Source organism: Trachurus trachurus (genome assembly GCF_905171665.1).
Source record: "Trachurus trachurus genome assembly, chromosome: 21".
Taxonomy (NCBI): Eukaryota; Metazoa; Chordata; class Actinopteri; order Carangiformes; family Carangidae; genus Trachurus; species Trachurus trachurus.
In genome coordinates this window covers 2,299,869-2,322,177 of record NC_139899.1, presented here as the reverse complement: position 1 = coordinate 2,322,177, position 22,309 = coordinate 2,299,869, and the positions used below count along the sequence as shown (strand labels likewise).

Genomic DNA, 22,309 nt, shown 5'->3' with positions numbered 1-22,309 from the left:
TGTACCAGATGTTTAACAAAATTTGCTACAAGCACTAAAGGTGGCAGATTTTTGGTCTTTTACAATGTTTTGTTAGCTGGTTTGCTGGCCGCTTTGAAGCCATGTCCTGACTAGGATGACTACACATAAAGAAAAATGCACTTGTTGAACTGTGCTTTCACTCTTCCCCTTTTCCAACCTTGTCTAGGGAGCTGAAGACCCAGATTGAGAAGGAAGACACCAAGAGAGAGCTGTTGGGGAACCAGACCAGCGTGACTGAGTCTCTCTGTATTCGCTGTCTCCAGCCCTTCAAGTTCCTGGTCAACAGCAAGCGTCAGTGTCTGGACTGTCAGTTGTACATCTGCAAATCCTGCAGCCGCTACAACAAGAAGGAGCATGGCTGGGTGTGTGATCCCTGCCGCATGGCAAGGTGGGAAATAACACATTAAAGACTTGTTGAAGTCTGTAGTTATTTAAACTACTGTCTGAACTGTTGCTGAAAGCAAAGGAAAACATCCCATGAAAATAATCTGTTGCACCACTAACGTGTGCTTCTCTGAAAATGAAAACTCAGACAATATTGTTTCTGCATACACATTTGAGAGCATGGTTGCTTGATCAACAGGGAGCTGCTATTTGGTGCTGGTCTAATTTTTCATTACTGTACATGTGACTCTTGAAATGGCAGCAAGCAATACAAAGCCAGTACAGCACTTTGTCTATGGATGGCATACTTGGTTGTAGCCTACCCTACATTGGAACTAAAGCATCATTCATTTATTGGATTCAACAGAAACAACAAAAATTCCCATCCACTGTGTTTAAAATATAGTAATGCAGTTCCACATCAAATGTTTTCAAAAAGGGAAATGTTTTCAATGCCAGGAACTGAGATTACTGGTAATCGTTGTTTTGATAGTTTCACTGATAACTTATGAACCAGATGTTCAGGAGGTTTTTACCAGCAGCCAAATTATCCCAAAAAGTGTGTCCTCCTCTTCATAACAAATGGACCACTGACACTTTTCAGCAAAGACATGACGTCTTGGTCTAGCTGGAAACGGAGACTGCTTAGCTGTGTTTCCAGGGGATTAACCCCAGTAAACAAATAAAGCAGTTGCACTCTAAAAAAAAATCAGTGATTCCTCAACACAGTTCCAACAGCTGGGAGCTGAGCTGTCTAATATTTTCCAGTTTTTTTTAAATAATATAAGATCCAGTCATCTGCAATCCTCTATTTGGTTAAAACTGAACACGTACTGTATGTGACATTTTCATGTTTAAATGTTACAAATAATAACTGTAACCATGTGAACTAATATCCCATTTAGCTACTGCCAGTGCAAAATGGGATATTAACAGGTTTATCTCAATTTTATTGGAGGGCTACATCATTGTGTAACTCAAAGGCTGAATACTGCTCTGTGGATCCACAACCATTGCAACTTAAGCTCTAAAGCTGTTGATGGAACGCTGATGTTGGTTAGTTTGATGAAAAATGACAGCAAAGCGTGCAGTCCAGGTCAAGGAATCAGTGGAGTTATGCTTTGAAGATGTACTACAGAGGTTTTTCATACTTGGTCAGAAATCAAATCAAAGACGGAAACAATTATGCAACTGCTGACGTGTAAAAATGTGAGTGTAAGAGCACTTTTTCAAATTTAAGTTAAGCAAGTGGCCAAATACTTTATAAATATGCTTAGGCATTTTATTGATTTGGTTATTATCATGTTTCCAGCAAGTGTGAGCAGGTAAAGATTCAGTGTCTAGCATAGCATTTGATGGACATTATGGCGGCAGCTGTTCCAACACAAACACAGCCAAGATCTCCTTCAGTGCTCAGGCTGTGCTGCAGCAACATAACTTAATACTGTACATGCAGCTCATTCCAGCAGCACCATATGTAGTCATTACTCTATTGTTTGCTCAGAGACTGAGTGCTGAAAAGCCCTTTCACTGAACTCAGCCTTTGTCTAGAACATATTAATTTCACATAAAGATACACCACACTAATAGCAATCAATCAATCTTACTAAATCTTTTATTTCTATTTCAATTTAAATTTTCAATTTCAATATCTTTATTGTCCACAATGTGGAAATTTGTCTTTGGCTTCACCACTTACAGTACGCATAAGACCACATAAAATATAATACAATAACACACAATAAATAGCATGGCAAAAGAGTAAAATAGAAAATCATGCTTTTGCTTGTGATTTATCTGGGCTTTATATAAATTCCTACATCCATGTCCACTAACAGGGTCCTCAAGATCGGCACGTTGGAGTGGTACCATGAAAACGTCCGTGCTCGCTTCAAACGCTTTGGCAGTGCCAAGGTGATGCGATCGCTCTTCAAGAGGTTAAGTGGCGACCACAGCGGCACTCAGAGTGACCTTGGAGGTGAGGTTTTTTTTTTTTTTTAATTCTGTGGGAGATTTCTCCAAACAAGTGTAAAGAATTGCTACGAAAACTGATTAAAGGTCTAAATCTTAAACCCAGATGTGAAATTCTGTATGTAAGATGTAGATAAGAAGATGAATAATACTCTTCCTTTACTTAAACAGTACTGTCATGGTGTCAGCGAACAGATTAACCTGCACCAAGATTTAAACTGCACAGTGGCCAACGGTCAAACACTGTGGTTATTGTGGGCAGCTGTTATGTGGGAATGTGTGTATGAATTTTCAGCAGAGCGTATCAAAGGTTACAAACCTGGTAGAGTGTCAGGTCTCAGGTCAAGGCTGCTTTGAAGGGACAGCCTTAACAAATTCCCATCTGTTCCACTTATTTCTTTACAAGCCCAGAGGAGGTGCTGCAGGTCAGAAGTTTGAGTTTTGTGGAGCTGCAGAGCATTGCTGCTCTGTTGTCTGCTCGAGCTTACCATAAGAAATCCCCAATAAATGAAAAAGCTTCAGGGAGATTTAACAGCTGCACGTTGTACTGTAACTGCATGGAAAATATGTATCGGACTTGTATCTGCTACATTTTTTCGTATCGAAATGGAATCACACAGTTTTAATTAGTAAAATCTCTCCATGACCGGTGCATCACATGTGTTAATGCTGTCAAATTGAAGAACTGGACTTGGTGATGCATTTTCGTAAAGATAAGTCATAGATCTGATAAACAACAAAATACAGGATCTTTAGGTTTGTGCTGTTAGTGACATCAGACCCCAGTCATACGCTGTGGCATTCATCCAGTGGAACACCTGCATGAGATTAACAGCACTCTCTGCTGCCATAAGAGCATCAGTTATCAGTCAGTGATTGGTGGCTCATTCCTTCAGTAGAGTCCAGAAACCTGGGGAAGCTCTTAGAAAAAGCAATCAAGCGGTTCTGACAGCTCCTGGTGACCCTGCACTTTACCAGGATGCTTAATGTTGGTGTTTTCCCTTCAATTTGTCACCCATCTGTCCGTGAGCCCCTTCATTTTTGTGACACTGAGTCACCAGAAGGAAGTTTTCCTTTCTCCTCAGATAGTGAGCCGTCATCCGCAGACTGCCAGATCTGTCACGGGGTTTAATCTCCTCCATCTTTCCTGTTTTTCCAGCACTGGCTTGTCACAGCTGCACTGAGTGCTGTCACAGACCAGTCTTCCAGGCCTGGAAACAGCTCAGGCCAGGTCCTCCACTGTCAGGTTTTTTTTTTAATCCTTAAGGGATAGTTCAACATTTTGGCAAATTGGCCCATTGCCTAATCCCTATAGTCATAGCAGTAGGTTCGTTACCTTTATTTGTCAGTGCAAGCTATTTTTTGAACAGCGGAGCAGAGCTGCGAGCTGCTCAGAGCTACGCTACGGAGGCTCATGGAATTTCTTGGTTTCCCTCATCAATCATCATCAGCAGCTTGCGTCTCTGCTCCGTTGTTCTAAAAATAGCTTACGCCGACAATTAAAGGTAACAAACCTACTCCTAAAACTATAGGGATTATGGCAACGGGACAATTTGCCAAAATGTTGAACTATCCCTTTAAGTGATCAGTGGGTTTGTGGAGATACAAACAGTCTGCTGCACCTTTGGAGAAATTATTACCACAGATACTAATGTAGTGTTTATGTTTGCTGCTCATGTTTAAAGTCTGATGCAGTGACGGTATGACTTGCTTATGTAGCTTCATCAATACCCTGTAGCTACACAGAGACCAGAGATCCACATTTGTCCACCAGCCTTTGGTATTATTACACGGAACAAGCCTCGGAATTAGATCACAGTATCAGGAGAGGCAACTGCGACGAGACGGTCGGGACCCCTGGTGCTGCTTACGCTGAGTCACCTCTGAGGATTCTGGGAAGGTATACAGAGAGAGTTTGGTTGGCTGGCTTAGCCCAGCAGGCCTTGTGATCATCCAGTCACATGTCTCCCATTCTGTGCCTGGAATTGAAGGATCCAGTCCTGCAGGGCTCCAGCGAACAGAAGCAGAGAGAGAGAGAGAGAGGGAGGGAATGAGAACTAAACTTTTTTTTTTGCCATGTCCCAATGTGGAATCCAGCCCCTCCAGTGTGCACAGATGCAACATGTAGTTATGCAACACATGTCATAAATACACATGTTAACAGATGCATCATGTTTAATATGACCAGCAACTCATCACATGTAAATAATCATGTGACCACCTGGAGTGAATTCAATATGCATGACTGCACACACACATTCTTCTGCTGGGTTTTCACTGTATGCATTTTGCAGTGGTCCGTTGGGTCCCTGCAGCTCGGAGGGTGTCATCCTATGTGCACATGGGGAAATGAAACAATGATGGTTCAGCAGTGTCTTTGTTCACATTGCATTGCATGAAATAGAAAAGTAAGCTGGCTGCACTGACTTTTTTTATGCTGCTTCTGATTATGAGTTTATGTGGAAAGTAAAGACTGCATTATCTCAATTTACAGAATGGTTTCCTGTCATTAATGAATGGCAACGATCACAAAATGTTCACCTCATTCAATGAGAAGGTCAATCAAAAAAAAAAATCAAGTCAGCCCATAATATGTTACATTGAATAATTTATGCAATAGAGATAAAGAAAGTCTTTCTTCTTTGTGTTTTCCAGATGCACGTGAATATGACACACAGAGCATGCCTGATGTCCACGGTACGTACACTGAACTAAATGGACAATTAGGAAAGGTTAGGTTTTGTTTGTGCTGATTTTGGGGTATTTGCATAATTGCAAATTAGCTTGAAAAGATGCAACAAACACATTACTATGTTGTCACGGTGAGAGTCCCTTTAAAAATAACTTTGTGTTTCTACCAATTAGCACAAACAGAGGCCAGACTGAGCCCCCTAGAGGGTTAATCCAGCATGTGTGTGGTCCTCTTAAGATCTATCCTGGAGTCATACTAATGGATCTTAACTAGTTTACTGCCTAGAGTACCTAAGTCTACAATAATATTTTGTCAGTATATTTGTTATGGTAATTCTAAACAGGGTGTAACTGTGAGTACAGTTTGATTGTTGAATATTGGCATTACAATCAGGCATTCAGACTATGGAGTTTTGAATTATCCAGTGGGTACAGTGGTCTGGGAGCAGAGCAAAAGGTTCGGGTTAGTCTGGCACAGTCTGGTCTGGATTTTATTCACATTGGCACACCATGAGAACAAGAGCAGAGGCTTGTGGGAAGTTTGACTCAGGGAGAGGCAAGATTGAGAAAATGTTTTTATTGGCCTATTATTATTATATCATCATCATTAAATGTTGTTGCATGAGTTTCTATCAAAGTACAACTTATTCATGCTGCAGTTGCAATGAAGTAGACAGTAACTTTTCACAGTTGTTTACTGTTGTTTTGTTGTCCTAAATGCGCCTCCAACTTTATCTGCTGATCTTTCAAGCTCAGTCTTGACCTTTTGTCTCTCTCTGAAGTTTCTCTTGTTCCCAGTCTCCCTCTGTGTATTCAAGAGGGAATTTACTCATAAACACTGTCATAAAAAGGCACTGAAAACACATAATGTTCCTTTCTTTTGCCTGTTTGTGCTGTAATTTCTCTGCATGATAGGAGATGTGCAGTGTGCACCTCACATACAGACAACAGTTTCTTTCTGTTTCCAGAAATCATGTGCTTTTCTTGGGTTAACACTAACACACTGCCTTCTTCATCAGCAGATGGATATGAGGAGCACAGTATGGATGCAACAGATTCACCACACTACAAAGGGGTATGCTTTTCTTTCATATAACTCATCTTTCCCAGGTTTTCTTTGCTGTGCTCCATGTTTAAATTTTGTTTGTGTAAGATTAATCAATAATAAAAACGATATGCATCATAAAGCAAGAAACATAAATCAGGTTTTATTCTCACAGCAGGTCACCAGTAGTCCTGGTGTTTTTCATTCGAGAAACAACACTGTAGCTGATTCACTTTGTTGCTCACACCTAACACCTATTGCGCTTGATCAATTAAGATATGTTTGGTTGAAATCAAAGCTTATCTGCAACACTGACAATTTAACTCGGGTTGAAATCAGCATTTTGCATGCATATGTTTTTTGAAAACAAGGCTCCGCTGTGCTCAGCACTGATCTTCGTCATGCTGACAGCTCCTTCCTCTGCCGAAAAGCAGAGGTGTTTGCTGCACGTGTAATCTACGTGATATATCCCAGCCCACATGAACAACTGGAATGCCTTGACAGCTGGTGACGTCGAATGTTAGGCACGGTCGAACCGACACTGGCCGGCCGCCGTGTATTGTGGGTAAATACCAGGCTGTCAGACATGATCGCACACATAAAAGAGTCCAAGAGGACTTGAAAGAGCCTCTGGTTCAAGTCCTGAGATTGTAAAAAGGGGCAGTGAGTCCACTGGAATTCTTCATAAAACCAAGACTACTCTTGTTTATACCACAGTCCCTGTGTAGTGTAGGAGCTAAGCTTTGTTTATTTTCAATCACTGCAGCAGCTGTCAAGTAGGAAAAATGTTGTCAGGACTCTCGGGCTCTGCAGGGCCCCTGGATGCTGTGTCTTTGTTTGCAGTGTGACGAACAATTAAGGTTTTATTTACATTGAACATGATAGACTTTTGATGGATGTCACAATGGCACAGACCTACTGTACAGTCAAAGAGGGCCAAGTGGTGCTCTCTGCATCCTCTGTCTGATTTCACTTAGACAGGGAGCCACCTGCTGGTCCACATACAGTACTGCCTTTTGAGTCAGTGTAGATTAAATGTAGATTCAGTGTTTTCTTAAGGATTCCTGGATAGAGAGAAAGTTCTGGCACTACTGGATTTGAAAAAGTCTCTACAAAAATAACTCCCATTCCTCCAAGGCCTCATAGCCAAATATCCAGAAGTTTTCTTGACCCCACTTTAGTGTTTCACATATATTAACACACACATATTACATTACAGCATCCAATTTTTCTGAAAAAACATAAACCTGTCTTAAAGTTTGTAACAGCATTTACCACCCTTTGAACACACTTAAATATTCTTTGAACAGTAAGGATGAAAAGAATGTTTCTCTAATTGACACAAAGGTGGAGGCCTAAACTGATCCCATTGGATCAAAATGTTGAATATAACATATCAGTTATATTGACTTTGCAAAAGTTCAAAATGAAATGATAAATGTTCAGGGCCATATGCAGATATGCAGATGGTCACAGATGTTAAAGTAACTGTTTGTTACAACACACATAATGGACCTCAATGTGCTGATAAGGTTGTGCTGTGTGATCTTCTGTCATGCTGTGAAGGAAACAACACTCTCAGTGTGAGAAGTCTTTTGAAATGAGGGATCAGTCTGTGGGGTTGTACTCTTCTTCTTCTTGTCTTCATACTTGTTCGTCTTTATCCACTTTCTTTCTTCACTGTCTCATCTCTGTCGGTGGCGGTGGTCCTTTCTGCTGTCAAAAGATCAAAAAGGCAAAAAGGCGGCTAACTGTCGACCCCTTTGATTTTGGACTGGACTACTCTGTCGAGTCAAGAGGACACTCAAATCAGGTAGAAGCTGGGTAACTAACCACAAGCAGCCTTTTCCCAATCTAACCTACATGTCTTCATATTAAGCTTGTGTCTGTTCCCTTTCCCAGCCTCTTTCTGTTTTCTTCTTCTTTTCCAAACATCTGCTTTAGCAAGACAATAATGTTGAGCATCCATTCTCTTACCTGGCTACAGTACAACCATTGTGCACATCCAAATATGCATGTCTGTGCGCAGTCTTGTCACATCATTAACAGAATGTTCTGCATCAAACCTAAGACACCACCATGGCTGGATCACAATTTGACAGTAAAATCTCCAGTGTTTATGTTTTAAAAGTAAATTTTGTCCAGTGTAAAAGCCTGAGGAGCAGAAGAGATGTTGCGGTTTTGGCAGCCACTGAGTGTATATCTCATCAATACAAACCACAGCCAGTAAAACCCTACAGATAAGGTCAGTTTGGACAGCTGTATTTTTATCATTTATCAAAACCTAGAGTTATAACAGGTCACTGATTTTTTCCCCAGCTCTAATCTAATCTAATCTAATCTAACCATAACACTGCAGCTCATGTAGATCACTTAATGTTCTAATTAGATTATGTCTATTAATAATATTGTTTCATTTCCATGCAGAGCCTCAACATGTGCTACAATGAATGATTCTACTCTCTCACTAACCATGTACAGTATGTCAAAACTAAATATAGCCTAAGTTTTAAGGGTTTTTTTATAATATAAAATGGATTTATAATAAATGTAATATTTTTTTTCCAATTAATGTTGCCAAAGTCATTACCACTGCTTTCACCCCTTTGCTTTTCCGATAAGTAGATTCAACCAATTTCAACCCTAACACTCTTTTTCACCACTCTCTCCACCCTCCCTCCCTCCCAGGCCCCAGGCTCCCATGACAGCATGGCCATGGATGTACGTGTGAGGGGGTCGACGCTTTCTGAAGCAGACATGACCTCTGTTTTCCACCACATTTTGGGGGAGCCACGCAGAGGTTGGGACTTGGCAATGGCTCCACAAATGAGCAGTCAGAGATATTGTATAATGATGTTACAGGACTGATTAACAACAATCCCCAAAGAAACTACTACCTGCTACCTTTCTGGTTAACAAGGCTACATAGAGCTGCACAACCCTTGTCAAATTAAAAGTAATCAGTAGTCTGATGTATTTTTCACCAACATGAAACAAAACAAAAAATCTGTAGTTTAATCTTTGGTTAATCAAATTAGCATTCTAGCAAGTTAGCTAGCTAGTTAACAGTGCTATTTTATAGTTTAGAATAGAATAGAAAATACTTTATTAATCCATAGGAGGGAAATTCAGATCATCCAGCTGCATACATACATAACCTAAAATAATATGATATAAATTATATAAAATGATATAAAAAGTAAAAACATGTATAGCCTAACAAATTTAAATTAAGTTAGCAGCTGTGTTAAGGCCTATTTCTTTCTCTGAACGTTAATGGTTGTGTGCTATCTGTTATTTTACCATCTTTTTTCAGTGTAATTATATGCAACTCATAAGCTGGAAGGCTTAAGAATAATATGAATTGAATATTAGGCTACTTATGGTATGAATCCAAAATATTTGCTGATTTAGCAACCAAGTGATAAGGTGCTCTCCTTTGGATGGATTTGTCTTTTGTCTTTTCGTTTTGATTGTAGTTTGTCTTTTTTGAGTTTGATTGAAAAATAATAATAAATAGCTTAAATGTAGCCTACATTTGTAAGTAAACATAACCCTACCCCTACGATAACTGATAATAAATGACTGTACAGTGTTGTACAGGAATGAGTGCAAATCTCCTGAAGATCCTGTTGAAGTTTTCGATGCAACCATTAGGTTTAGTTATGCTATGACCCCTAACCTTCAAAAACCCTGTCTTTTTTTTCTTTTCTAGACGACCTTGCATATTCAGACACCCGAACTGTCACGTCTCGCTCCGTCTCCCAGCTCAGCTACTCCTCATGTGGCAGTGGTGGTGTGGGGGGGCCCCGGCGCAGCAGCAGCTACCTGCCTGGCCCTGACGACTCTGAGGAGGAACATGACCACTTCCAGCCCTACCCACTCTACCAGTCCCACCCAGGCCTCTACAGCCACACGTGTCAGGAGAGCCTGAACTCAGCGAACCCCCAGCCAGAGGTCTTTATATGCTTCATATTCATGTCTCTAATTAATCCTCAGTGCATTACATTCACTTGCGAGCTGCTGTGGGGCACATGGGTATGATTTGGATGCTTTTTATGGTTTTGTTTATTGTGGGAAAAGTCTTTGTTATAGATTTGCGCATGCATACCACCAGTATTAACACTTGGACACATTAGACAATTAAAATGTGACACTTACAGTATATTTTATAAGGTTCAATGTCTTTACCTAATCAATCCCCACTGCTCTCAGATGTCTCATATTAATCAACATTAGTGACGTACTATATGCAACCCATATGACTTTTAATGATAGTAAATGAAAGTTTAATGCTCAGGATTTGCCACAGTTAACAGAATTCAGTCTTTTATCTCATGGGACAAATGGAACGTAACATTTTCGATTTACTGTACTATCATATTTTTAAACGATATTTGCTTTCAAAGATAGTGGAGTGGAGGAAGACACAGGACAAGGATTAAAGCTTGATTACACGGTTAGCCCTGAACTAACTGCACTGAGGCCTGATGGAAAGATTTCCCTTCATTTATACGAGCCCATAAAGAGTTCACAACCATAAACATGAACTTGGTCTCGCCTTGTTTGGGTTTCATAAAAGAAGAATAGTTTGGCACAAAATCTAGCATCATAACATGATCTGTGCAACAATAAATTGTGGTTTGGCGTCACATTTCTGGAAAACAGTGATTTTACTTCTGATATTCCAGGCCATTCTAGCAGATCACTGCAACACACACACAACACACACAGGGACACACACTCAGACTGACACGTCACTGAGTGAGTGATGTAGGGGGGACAGCTGCTACATCACAGGAAGGTTAAATACATTACATCAGTGTCTATTTATGTGTTGGCAAACAACTCAGTCCTTGGAAAGGATCAGACCAACTGTTACTGATCTGTTCACGAGAAGCAAATAAACAAACTTTGTTTACCATTGAGTTTGAGCAGAAATTAATAAGTCGACATATGTCCTCTCATGTCCCCTGGTTTGGACTTCGTGTCTCTGAGCTGATTCTCATCAGAAGTTCATGTTTATCAAGTGAAGTGTAAATCGGATTATACGAATCAAGATGTCCTTTGTTGTTATTAAAGATAGGAAATATGGAAACACAGCATGTGATTAAGCTCTGTGGGTGGGTGGGCCGGTCTTATCGGACCCACCCAGATGTGTGCTGCTGATTTCCAACCTCAGTCTCTCGTGTCATGGCAAGTTTGTCACACTGGGGAGACGAAACTGGACACTCGGCCTAGACATGTGCCTGTCAGACATGAAAATCAACTGTGACATTTCTCATTGGCTACAAGTCCACAGCTTACTCAGACAGCAGGCACTCATCCTGCACACGTGTGCTGTCCGCGCTCTGTTCGCCTGATGCTGATTTGGACAACACCGGAGCCAGCAATTTAACTTGAAAGTCCAGTGACGTGTGCGATTTGATTATGTTTGTGGAACAAGACATCAGGATGAGTCAACAAGCACAGACTCTGGACAAGGCCGTGGCACATGAAAAACTGTGTAGGGCAAAGTTAGAGTGTGTTTACAGGTTTAATACACAGGCAAGTGATAAATTACAGGGTGAAGGCAGAGAGACATAACAAATGTGAACAGTTCCATACAAGGCACAAGGCACACGCAATCATACACTTTGGTCATAACTGATGATCTGGTTGAGCTTCTGAACCCATTGGAGTGACTCATATTGCTTTTACAAAAAGTGTTTTAAAGCAGCTACTTGTAAGCTTTGCTAATACTCCATAGTCATTGTTAGCTTCAACAGTTTATTTACCATTTTGAGAAAAACTGTTGAAAGTTCAGGATCAAATAAAATCATTTAGCACATATTTTCTTCTACCTAAGTTAGCATGCTAACCTGCTAACTCTGACCCGTCTCATCACTTTCCGAAAGCGACTCACTGTAGCCTCCAAGCTGCCCTAAAGGCGACCCACTGGTCAGAGGATGTAATCTTAACTCATGTCTTGTAAATGCAATGTTGGCCAGTGTCAGAACAATCCTGGTAAGACACAATGTTATGCAGTAGAAGTAAATGTACAAATAGCCCCTAAAAAAACCTACTGAAAATAGTCAATCAAAATTAAAACAATAGAAAATAGTTCAATTATTTTTTAGGAGGTGAACTGTGCGGGTGTGGGTTTATCAGACTTGATTTGATTGGCCTGGAAACATAAACAAAACGCCCCACAGACGTTATCAAATTGGCTTTATTTAATTTGGCGAAGTCTGATTGGTTAATGATAATATGTTACTTCATATTTTCCAACTGAGCGACGTCCACCAAAACAGCGAGACCAGCTCAGAGAAAAAATAAATGCAGGACTTTATCATGTGGAACGACCAAAACTGTGTGTTCATGCAGGAATTAGGTCAGGGTCTGGGAATCGTCCAAATTGGCCGGTTTGGAAGGTTGGATCTGAACGTATTCTGAGAGGAACCGTTGTCTCAGGTCAAGAAAGCGCTTTTCACATCAAAGATGGGTCAGATGACTGTCTGCATGACTTCCTGGCTTGAATATGACTCTTCCTGCCCTCAGGAAGTCCATTTGGGGGGAAAAAAATAGTATTATTGCATTATAGACCATCGTCCAAGGGAACATTTCATTTATTTCACATGTTCAGGAAGAAAACCTGTATAGTTTCATTTTTCCTCTCTTTTTTCAAACTAACAGACTGTTGTCATTTTACACAAAGGAACCTTTCCAGTGTTTACAGGAGGAGATGAGGGGATTTATAGCTGAGAGCTAAAACTCTGATGAGTGCACTGGAAGTGCAGCATGGGCACAGACTATTCAAGAGATGTATTATTCCTGTGGTATATTGTCTTTTAATTTGTCCAGTATGAGTTTAATTAAAATCATATGATATGTCATCATAACTCAGAGCCCCACTGTGTTATAAACTATTGAAGTTTAACTATTGAACCTTGAAGTCTTCTTTTAATACCTAAACTATCGATTGTATATCCCCTTCATTGGCTGACTGCTACTGTCACTGACTTTCTTTGTCTTCCTTCAGATCACTGACCTGAACAGACGCATGTCAGCCATCGAGACCTTCCTTAACCGCATGGAACCTAAAGTGACCTCACATGAACCGGTAAATACATTAAACACCACTGTACAGTCAAACTGTGGAGCAGCAGGTGTTTCAGAAGCTATAGGGTTTTCATAAGGAAGAGAATTAAGTTTTAAACCAATCATGTTAAACAGCCAATGAAAACAGAGCTGTGACTGGTTCCCAGCTTGTTGGTCTGACCTAATGAGATCAGTGAGAACTAGAAACTGACATATGGGTACATACACATTCTGTTCATATGCTGAGTATTGATTTATTGTCGTCAAATGATTTTATGCAGGACCCAGTCTGTACTCAAATGACATGCATGAAGCAAGTGACCTGAATATTCACCGAAGCTCCAGCCCACTGAAGAAACCTGAAATAGTCCAGATGAAACATCAGTCCACCTGCTTAAATTAAAACATGACACATTAAGAAGATCTGTTTCCATCACGTTTTCTTCCTTTTTTTTTTTAATCTAGTTTTAATAACACCCAGCTGTTGGATGAACACCATCATCACTTCAACTTGATGTGGCAGCTAGTATTCCACTAAACAGCAGTGTATGAATAGGAACCCGCATGCTACAGTATGTGAGCATTCAGCAGATACAAAGCCAGATACCATGACTCTGAATGACTGACAGTGCTGTCATGTGTCATGTGGATGGCAACTGCTGCTTTTTGTGGTGATAGCACAGTGTGCCAGTGTGTTACAGTTTGTTACACTGCCACCAAGTGGTCTGAAAAAAATAACATGTGTCTTTAAGCACCAACCTGGTCCTGTTCAGTCAGACAGTGGTCAACACTTTGACCTGTGTGTCCATTTGTTAAGTTTGTGTAGAGATCTCTCTGAGGTATTTTACATGTAGCTCACTGTTTTCTGATAATGAGGAGAGGACACAGTGACTCATATTCAGCAGCGATGCCTCATATGGAGTTGGTAACTGTTTGTTATTGAGATAATGAGTCCTGAAATCCACACCAGTATCATCAGGGATCCAGCCAAGCCACAAAATCAGTGAACTGTAAACAAACACAGAACTTAAGCTTATTTGATGAATAGTGGCTATTCTGACTAACATGAGAGCAATGTTTGATTGACTGGTGTTATTTCTTTCTCAGTCTCTCATCTTAAATCAATTTGTATTATCTTCCAGTTTGGTCAGTCTAAACAGATCCCATGTCTGTAAGGATACCCACAAAACGCAATAAGCACTGATGTGCAGTACCATCTGCTTTATGTCAAGCAATGATCAATCTAATGATTCCCATCAGATTGACAGTCAAGTCATTAAAGGTTTAAGCTAAGTATAAACTTTCCCTAATGGCATTTTCCTAAAACATTTTATTTCCACTCTGCTCCTACCCACCATGCAGGCGTCTCCAAGCAGCAGCTCTCCTCTTCCTCAGTGGGAGGACGTGGACCTGGAGGAGCAGCAGCTCAGGCAGAAGCTGCACGAAATGACCGATAACATCAGTGACCACAGCCTCACCTCTGATGAGGACGAGCCCGAGCCCGAGCCCGGCAGGCCACATTCCTCACAAGAGCTCACAACATGGAGGAGCCCGGAGGGGGACGTCAAGCCCTCCAGGCTGCCCTCCAGATCCACATCCAGAGCCAGTCTGGTGATCTCCAGACTGGAGGAGCAGCCTCAGCAGACTGAACCCCAGAAGGTAGAGATACAGTATCTATGGCAGAATCACATGAGCACAGATCATTGACTCATTTTTTTTGTCTAATGCCATGAAGTTCATCAGTAACATACACACTGCACATCTGGCTTGCTGCACACTCTGTGCTTCAACAAAAAAAACAGCCTGGCTCATGAAATTTCATACCACCTCCGCTGGAATCCAGTTCAAGCACATACTGCAGCCATAAATCAAGTCACTCAGCCTTGGCGTTTATTTTTCTTTTATATTATCCGTCACACCCGAATCTTCTGAAACAGAGAATGCATTCGAAAATTAAACTTCCTTATAGATGCTGTGCTGAGGTGCCTGAACTGTTTTCACTGGCATTTCTTTCTCCCCTAAAAGCTACAGCGTCTTGATGAGTCATGATATCTGGCAGTGTCACCGCCACTGTGCTGCAGGCCTGTTTTCCGTCTCCCAAGGGTTTAAAGTATTACATAACAGGAAACCTACATCTCTGAGGGGATAACCTAATAATGTTCAGGTGAAACCAATCGCAGGACACAGAGTGTTTCCTCTTTTCACTTTCCTCTTTTCAGTGTGACGAGTCAAAAGATCAGCTGTTACGATACAAACCTCTGGTTCCCCAGCAGCTCTTGCTTTCTGTTTTTCTTATTATCAAACCAACCAGTTTTCTGCTTCACTTGGGACAATAAACCATGAATAACAACTCCACAAAGCAGGAAACACAGTCTATAGCAGATTAAGTCTCACTGTTCAAATAAACATTAAGCACTTACAGGCAAGTTTAACCAGGGTTGGTGGGTTTTTTATGATAATTGAAGTTTTAAATGATAGTAATACATTTTTCAGTCACTTAAGTGAACAACTAGACTACTTTAATATCTGAATTTTTAAGGCAAAGCTCAAAGTCTATGATGTACTTCAGCTTTTACATCTTAAGGGTGGTACATACTGTACAGTATAGGCACCATGTCAGTTATCAGTAAAACAACAAGGATTGTTTTTATATATTTGAAAAAATGACCACAGCTGTTGTTATTCTGATAAAGAGAGTCTCAGATTAGGAAAAAAAAGGCACAAAATGACCCAAAGCGAAACTCTGGAAAAACAGAGCGTGAATTTAACACATGACACAATTAAGTTCCAGTTGTGCATATTCATATTAATCAATATGGTCACACAGAAAGTGTTAAGGAAAACTAATACTATTTCACATACTGACACTTAAAATACGTCAGTGATGAAATGAAACATAATACATCTATTATACATTCAATTTGATTTGAAAGTCCTTAATACCCATGTTTGACCAAATTTCTATGACTGCAGTCATCACTTACCGGTAATTAACACAAACTGGCATCAATAATAACAATGGCTCCACCCAACCTGCACTGACTAACTGAACAAGCACCACGGCTGTAACCAGACACATCCACCAGACATTACATTTCTCCTGCAGACGTACGACACCACAGAAACTGCGGAGAGGAAGTGGCACCCCCTGGAAGAGGGATCCAAGACCAGTTTCAGAAGCTCAACACCTTTCCTCGTGGAGCTGGAGGACCAGGTAGCTCAGGCAGCGGCGAACGTCCAGAGCGCCCAGAGCCAGGTGAGGAAGGAGCAAACACTGAGTTAAGTTTAACTGGTAAATTGAGTTTTGAGTCTCTAGAGGATTAAAAAACATTCTCTCTTTTTTATCTGAAGGTCTCTTACATAGAGAACAGGATTGCTGCTCTGAATGCTGCTGGCATGCCTGTGGATAAAAGGAGGAAGGTAAACATTCAGTAATTTATTTTATTTCACTTATTGTATTAAAATTTGCTCATATAAAATATGTTTCCCTCAGTAGAGTTAATATAAGTAGATGCAGAGCTACTCTAAATCCAGATTTAATCCTACTGGTTGATTCCCAGCGCTGTGGTCCCTCCCTCTTAGACTCAAATCAACCAATAAGAATCCTCGTTTCTATCTGCATCAGGTCTGTCTCTGATAAATGTTAGTGCTCTCCAAGGTGCCAAAAATCCAGCATACTTTCCCACATTCTCACAATCTTTCTTTTTTGTCTCCTATCTTGTTGTCCTCCAGTCTGCAATCCCGATCCAAGCAAGAAGACTTTCCAACAACTTTCCCACAAGTAAGAACCAACACAACTAAACTGCCCTTGAGCTCGATCCCCAGGGCCTCGCAACTGCCTCAAAACATCTTAACCTTGTTAAACTATAAGATCATGATCCAACCAATGAATCGATGGACACTGTGTCCTATTGTACTGTGGTTTTAATTTCCCCAGCTGGATAGCATACGCTCTGTTCTATAAATGGTAGAATATTTTTAGGCTGCACGTAAGTATTAGTAGTTTTTTTTTATCCACAGAGAAGCTCAGGTGGGAAATTTGCCAAATGTCACTGTAACTTGTTCCTGACCACTACTGACTGACTAAGAGAGGAGTGTTTCTAGTTCACTTTCCTGCCAATACTTTTCTAATAACCTTGCAGAGTTTATAGATTCCAAAGAGACCAGGTAGATCCAGATCCAGTAGAATATGGATGGACAATGTAGCTGCTGTTTGTCTCCAGACCAGGTGGACAGATTTGTGAGGAACTCCCTCTACAGGGGCTCTCTGACGCAGAGGAACCCAGTGGCCACGCCCAAGACCAGGGCAACCTGTGCGGTATGACTCCGCTCTGTGGTGCTGGGTGCAGTGAAGAGTTCACTTCCAAAATCACATGACACAGCCAAAACAACAACAAAAAAGTTAAATGATGCCTATGGTTAGTGGCTAAAGCTGGATTGATGCTTGTTTTGGGACTACACTGTACCTGCAGAAATACATGTGTGGGCTCTGAGGTAAAACTACAGTGGAGTTGACATGTACCTCACCAAAGGTGCTATACTAGTTTTCTCTGGCATCAAACATGGTTCTTTGTTGGTATTGGTACTGATACTGGTCACTTGCTAAGAGCTTCAGCCATCATTGTGTTTATAAGACTAGAGGTAATCAGCATTACTTCATCGTTTTATGCTGAACTGAGGTCAGACTGGAGGCTACAGTAAGTCACTATCACACAGTAGTTTCACAAGCAAGAAAAAAGAGTGAACACTGGTGTTACTTTTCAGCTCTTGCAGTAAAGGACTGAAGTTTGATGCTGAGCCTTGGCTTTAAAAACATACGTATAGCACCTTTAAAAATAAAATACACATGAGGGCCACAGCATGAGACGGAGAACCCTCATGAGCACGGGACTGTGATTGGCTTCTCATGTTTTGCCATGTTTTGATTGGTTGGTAGAATTCAGACAACATTTAAGTAGTTATAGAGACTGTCAGAGGTCATATGTATCACCAGCTGTAATCACAGTCAGCACACTGAGGTACAGACCGTCAACTGGTTGCATTAAATCCAGCTCTAGCTTGGAATAAAGACCAACTCCAATTTAAAGGGATAGTTCAACATTTTGGCCCATTGCCATAATCCCTATAGTATTAGGAGTGGGTTTGTTAGCTTTAATTGTCGGTGCAAGGTATTTTTAGCCATTCTGAAGATAGCCTGCACCGACAATTTAATGTAACAAACCTACTGCTATGACTATACAGTAGGGATTATGGCAATGGGCCAATTTGTCAAAATGTTGAATTATCCTTTTAAGGTGAATGAAATAATCTGCTGACCAGCAGCTAAAGCTCACAATGGATGTCCCTGCTCCTGGCCAAGAAACAGTCCAGCATATGATCTGTTACAACTTCTGCTTTGTGCACTTCATTTTGAACTTTTTATTACAAAGCATTAGAGATGGTTTCAGCTCCATTTTGTTGCCTCAATAAAGAAAAAAATATTTTCCTGCAAATGAATCTAATATTGGAAATGAACTCTTCATGTCAAAATAATTCATGGGCTTGCTTCTGCTGCCAGATCATCCAGTGGCTGGTTTCCAATCAGGATTGTGATAGTTAGACATAATTGCCTCTGTTTTGACTGCTGCTTCGTCCTGTTTTATGATTATTTTGAAATTCTTGCATAACTGAGGATGTATGCCCAACACGCAGTTCTTCTTGAATCTAATACATTTTATTTCATTTTCTGTACATGTGAAAGGTAAGAGTCGATTTCTGAGCCTTTTTATTAATCATGGTTTTTTTTTTCAAGCACTACAGTATTAATGTCAATCTCTGGGTCTTTTATTTGCCTAAACAAACCAGTGCATGGATCCTGCCAAGAGAACTGAAACCAGTCTCAGGCTGAACTTCTTGGGGGAAATTAGATAGATAAGTATATGACTATTTTGTTCAATCTGATCTTAAATACACTCATTTGTTCGCTACTGATGCCAATTGAAAACACCTGTGCTTGTATTGCACACATGTGGCTTGAGGTCTGTCGCCGCTCTGACCGCCAAGACCTCAAGAGAAAAGACACAATCGCTCCTCAGCTCTGAGTGAGACTTTCTTTTTATATAACACTTGATAATAACTTTTACAGATCCTCGACTCTGATCATTCTGGGAGTCAGCCTGTGGTTCAGTGTCCAGCACTGACACAACCATGCACTGGTTTATGAGAACTGTCAGTTTCCTTTGATTGTTATTGATGGTTTGGTGCTCACAGTTCATGCAATGATCTTCACAGCTGTGATATTTCTAAATGTAACAAAGGACAAAAGATGTTAAAATGTGCTTATTTAAACTTTTAATGTGCTTTTAAATGTGTTTGCAGTCTCCTGTTCTTTTCTCCTCTGCAGCCCGCGTAATCACTCACAATCTCACATGTAGTTTTGCACAGTCATTATCTGTTATAATGACTTCCTGGCTAACAATCAATCAATTAATCTGATCAAATAATGAAGTGGTTGAATAACTAATTATAAACCAAACAGCCAATCATTGTGTGTTTCTCTCTCTCCTTGCAGAAACCAGTAATGACGCAGGGCTGGTGAAGAGGAGGCTGTCCATCATATGACTGAGCAGTTGTTCTTGTGACCACATTCACTACTTTGTAATGAACTCGATTCCAGCTGAATGAATTCACGTCTTGTTAGGTTTAAGTTGTTATTTTCATGTTTTAGACTGACAGCTGGAGCAGAATCTTATCAAGTTTTATTTAAAAAAAATCTCCTTTTGATGTTATTTTTACCATATTTATAGTATATAGTTACACATGATATGCACTAACAGTGCTAGATGTGCGTCATATGATTTCTACATTAATTTAAACTGATTTATGTTGCATGCACCTCGTGTGCAAACACATTTACATTTTCCAGAATAATCTGATATTGTTTATTTATTCCAGAGTTCATAGGATACAAACCAAAACTAATCAGTCAAATGAAAAACAGATTTATGTAACATGGTAGTGGTAGCTAGCCAGTCCAAAAAAGCACATAACAAACAGCCAATCGGCTTCAGATATTTTATATTTAATTTTTTTTTATTTTGTAAAACACATTTTGCTGCTTAATGATGTTTAATTTACAGAAACCCCGACAGGCAAGGTTTTTTTTCACCTGCTAAAATAGGTGCATTCTTTTATTTTTTATTTATTTATATTTTTTCACCTCAGAAAACTGTTGAAATAAGTGGAAAAAGTGGCCACAAGAGGCTGAAGTTCACCACAACTCAGTCACTGAAATCATTCATGTTTGCAGGTTATTTTTCCTTATTTCCATGCATTCTAAACACATGGTAAATATCATATAAGTCAGTGATTAACTTGCCTCTCAGGGTTTCTGATTTAATTAACACTGTGATTTTACATGAAATTGCAACTCTGTTATATATATATCAAGTTTAACTGGTTACTTTATGATATATTAGCTGTAATATATGAACATAAAATCAAGACAGAATGTAGATAGAGAGGAATATACTTGGACACCCTGGTCGTCAAATGGTTCAGGCATAGATGATGTAATGCTTCCTGTTTACCTGAATTCTGCTGAATCAAGTCAATAAGGCACAGAATGGTCTTTGATATGTTAAAGCAGAAGTAAGCGATCCGGTCGTTTTGGCTAATGCTGCGTTCCAGGCAGGCTTTTGAAACCGTAAATTACAGCTTCAAGTCACAACTTACGACTTTGTAGCGTTCCAGGCAACCCACTCGTGTTTTTCCGACCCGTGAACTCGTACCAGATCGAACTGGTACGACTTCACAGGTCGGAAAAACACGAGTTACGAGTTACCTTGAACGCACCATAACAGTCCTCGTCCCTACGTCACCACATCCACGCGCATCCCTTGGCTGCACACACAGCCCTGCGTGCCGTTCTCTCTCCTCATTGGATAAAAACTGTAGGATACGAGAAAAGTTTTCTCCTCAGCTCAGAGCAGAGCAGAGTGACTGACAGACCCGTGTTTCGGACCAAACACTCTATGTAAGTGATTGCTGTCGGAAGATAGAACTATTTAAGACTTATATTAACACAAATATTCCGCTTACTTCTGCTTTAATACAGGTGCATCTCAGTAAATTAGAATATCATGGAGGTCAGCAGTCTTCCCCATGACAGTGTAGCCTGACCTGTTGTAGGTGTTTTGAGATAATTAACTGATTAGAGTGACACCATTAGGTTACAATAGTGAACTTATTCTAATTCTTTGAGATACTGTATTTGGGTGTTTCATTAAATGTAAGACATAAGAATTACAATTAAAAGAAATAAATACATTTTAAGTCTGTTTGTAATGAATCTATATAATATATGGGTTTTACTGTTTGAATTGAATTACTGAAATAAGGGAACTTTTCCATGATATCCCAATTTATTGAGATGCATATGCATATACTATTTGTGGATTTTCTGCTTGTCTGTATATTTGCATTAGAGACTTAAAGAGAGATTACTTTTTCTATAATCAGTAGTTTCATATTGAATGTGTTGCAATTTACAAATTTGAATGAATAACAGAGAAGAGAGTTAATCTACCATATCTTTCTTTCTGTCCCCATGATCAAGTGATTTTGTTTCTTTGAGGATAATTCAGTGATGTTGGGGTGAGAAGTGAAGGAATAAATGTTAAATAAAGTAGCCTATTGCGGACACAAAACTGTTTGAGATGTTTGCATACAGGTAACAGAACGGTCGGTGAGGATGACAATGATATGAATCATATGCAGTGACAGATTGTCCTTCAATTAGTAAATCATCTGCAGATTAAATTGTTTTATTTCTTCAGTTTGAGATCAGCATTTACCACTTCAATGCTCAACTCTGCAAAACATTTTGTGTTATTAGTCTAATTAAATTATTTACAAGCTAAAGTGTTTTTTCATTGTATATACACATTCTCCAGTACAACTGCTGAGCTCTTGTCCCTTCCCCCTGCAGCAGCATTAGCTCGCCATAACCTCAACAAATCAGGCTTTTGTTGTTGATGTTGCTATGACATCTTATAGTGATCACTTGTTTATTACAGTGGCATGACAGTCCTGCTGGACCCTTGAATCCACAGGAAAGACTGCATTAGTGAGTGCTGG

General features: G+C 40.1%; 1 protein-coding gene across 1 annotated transcript in view; it reads left to right on the top strand.

The window, feature by feature from the left end:
• mlphb (melanophilin b) overlaps positions 1-19,769 on the top strand; it is a gene marked incomplete at its 3' end in the record, with an annotated part of 31,521 nt that extends 11,752 nt beyond the window's left edge. Inside the window, exons 2-15 of the mRNA XM_083996903.1 lie at positions 188-409; positions 2,244-2,383; positions 5,032-5,073; positions 6,087-6,142; positions 7,839-7,925; positions 8,801-8,912; positions 9,828-10,069; positions 13,134-13,214; positions 14,555-14,851; positions 16,299-16,448; positions 16,544-16,612; positions 16,925-16,973; positions 17,416-17,510; positions 19,743-19,769. Coding sequence (XP_083853029.1) covers positions 188-409; positions 2,244-2,383; positions 5,032-5,073; positions 6,087-6,142; positions 7,839-7,925; positions 8,801-8,912; positions 9,828-10,069; positions 13,134-13,214; positions 14,555-14,851; positions 16,299-16,448; positions 16,544-16,612; positions 16,925-16,973; positions 17,416-17,510; positions 19,743-19,769 — 1,669 coding nt within the window. The remainder of the gene's footprint in view (positions 1-187; positions 410-2,243; positions 2,384-5,031; positions 5,074-6,086; positions 6,143-7,838; positions 7,926-8,800; positions 8,913-9,827; positions 10,070-13,133; positions 13,215-14,554; positions 14,852-16,298; positions 16,449-16,543; positions 16,613-16,924; positions 16,974-17,415; positions 17,511-19,742) is intronic.
• Positions 19,770-22,309: the final 2,540 nt, after the last annotated feature.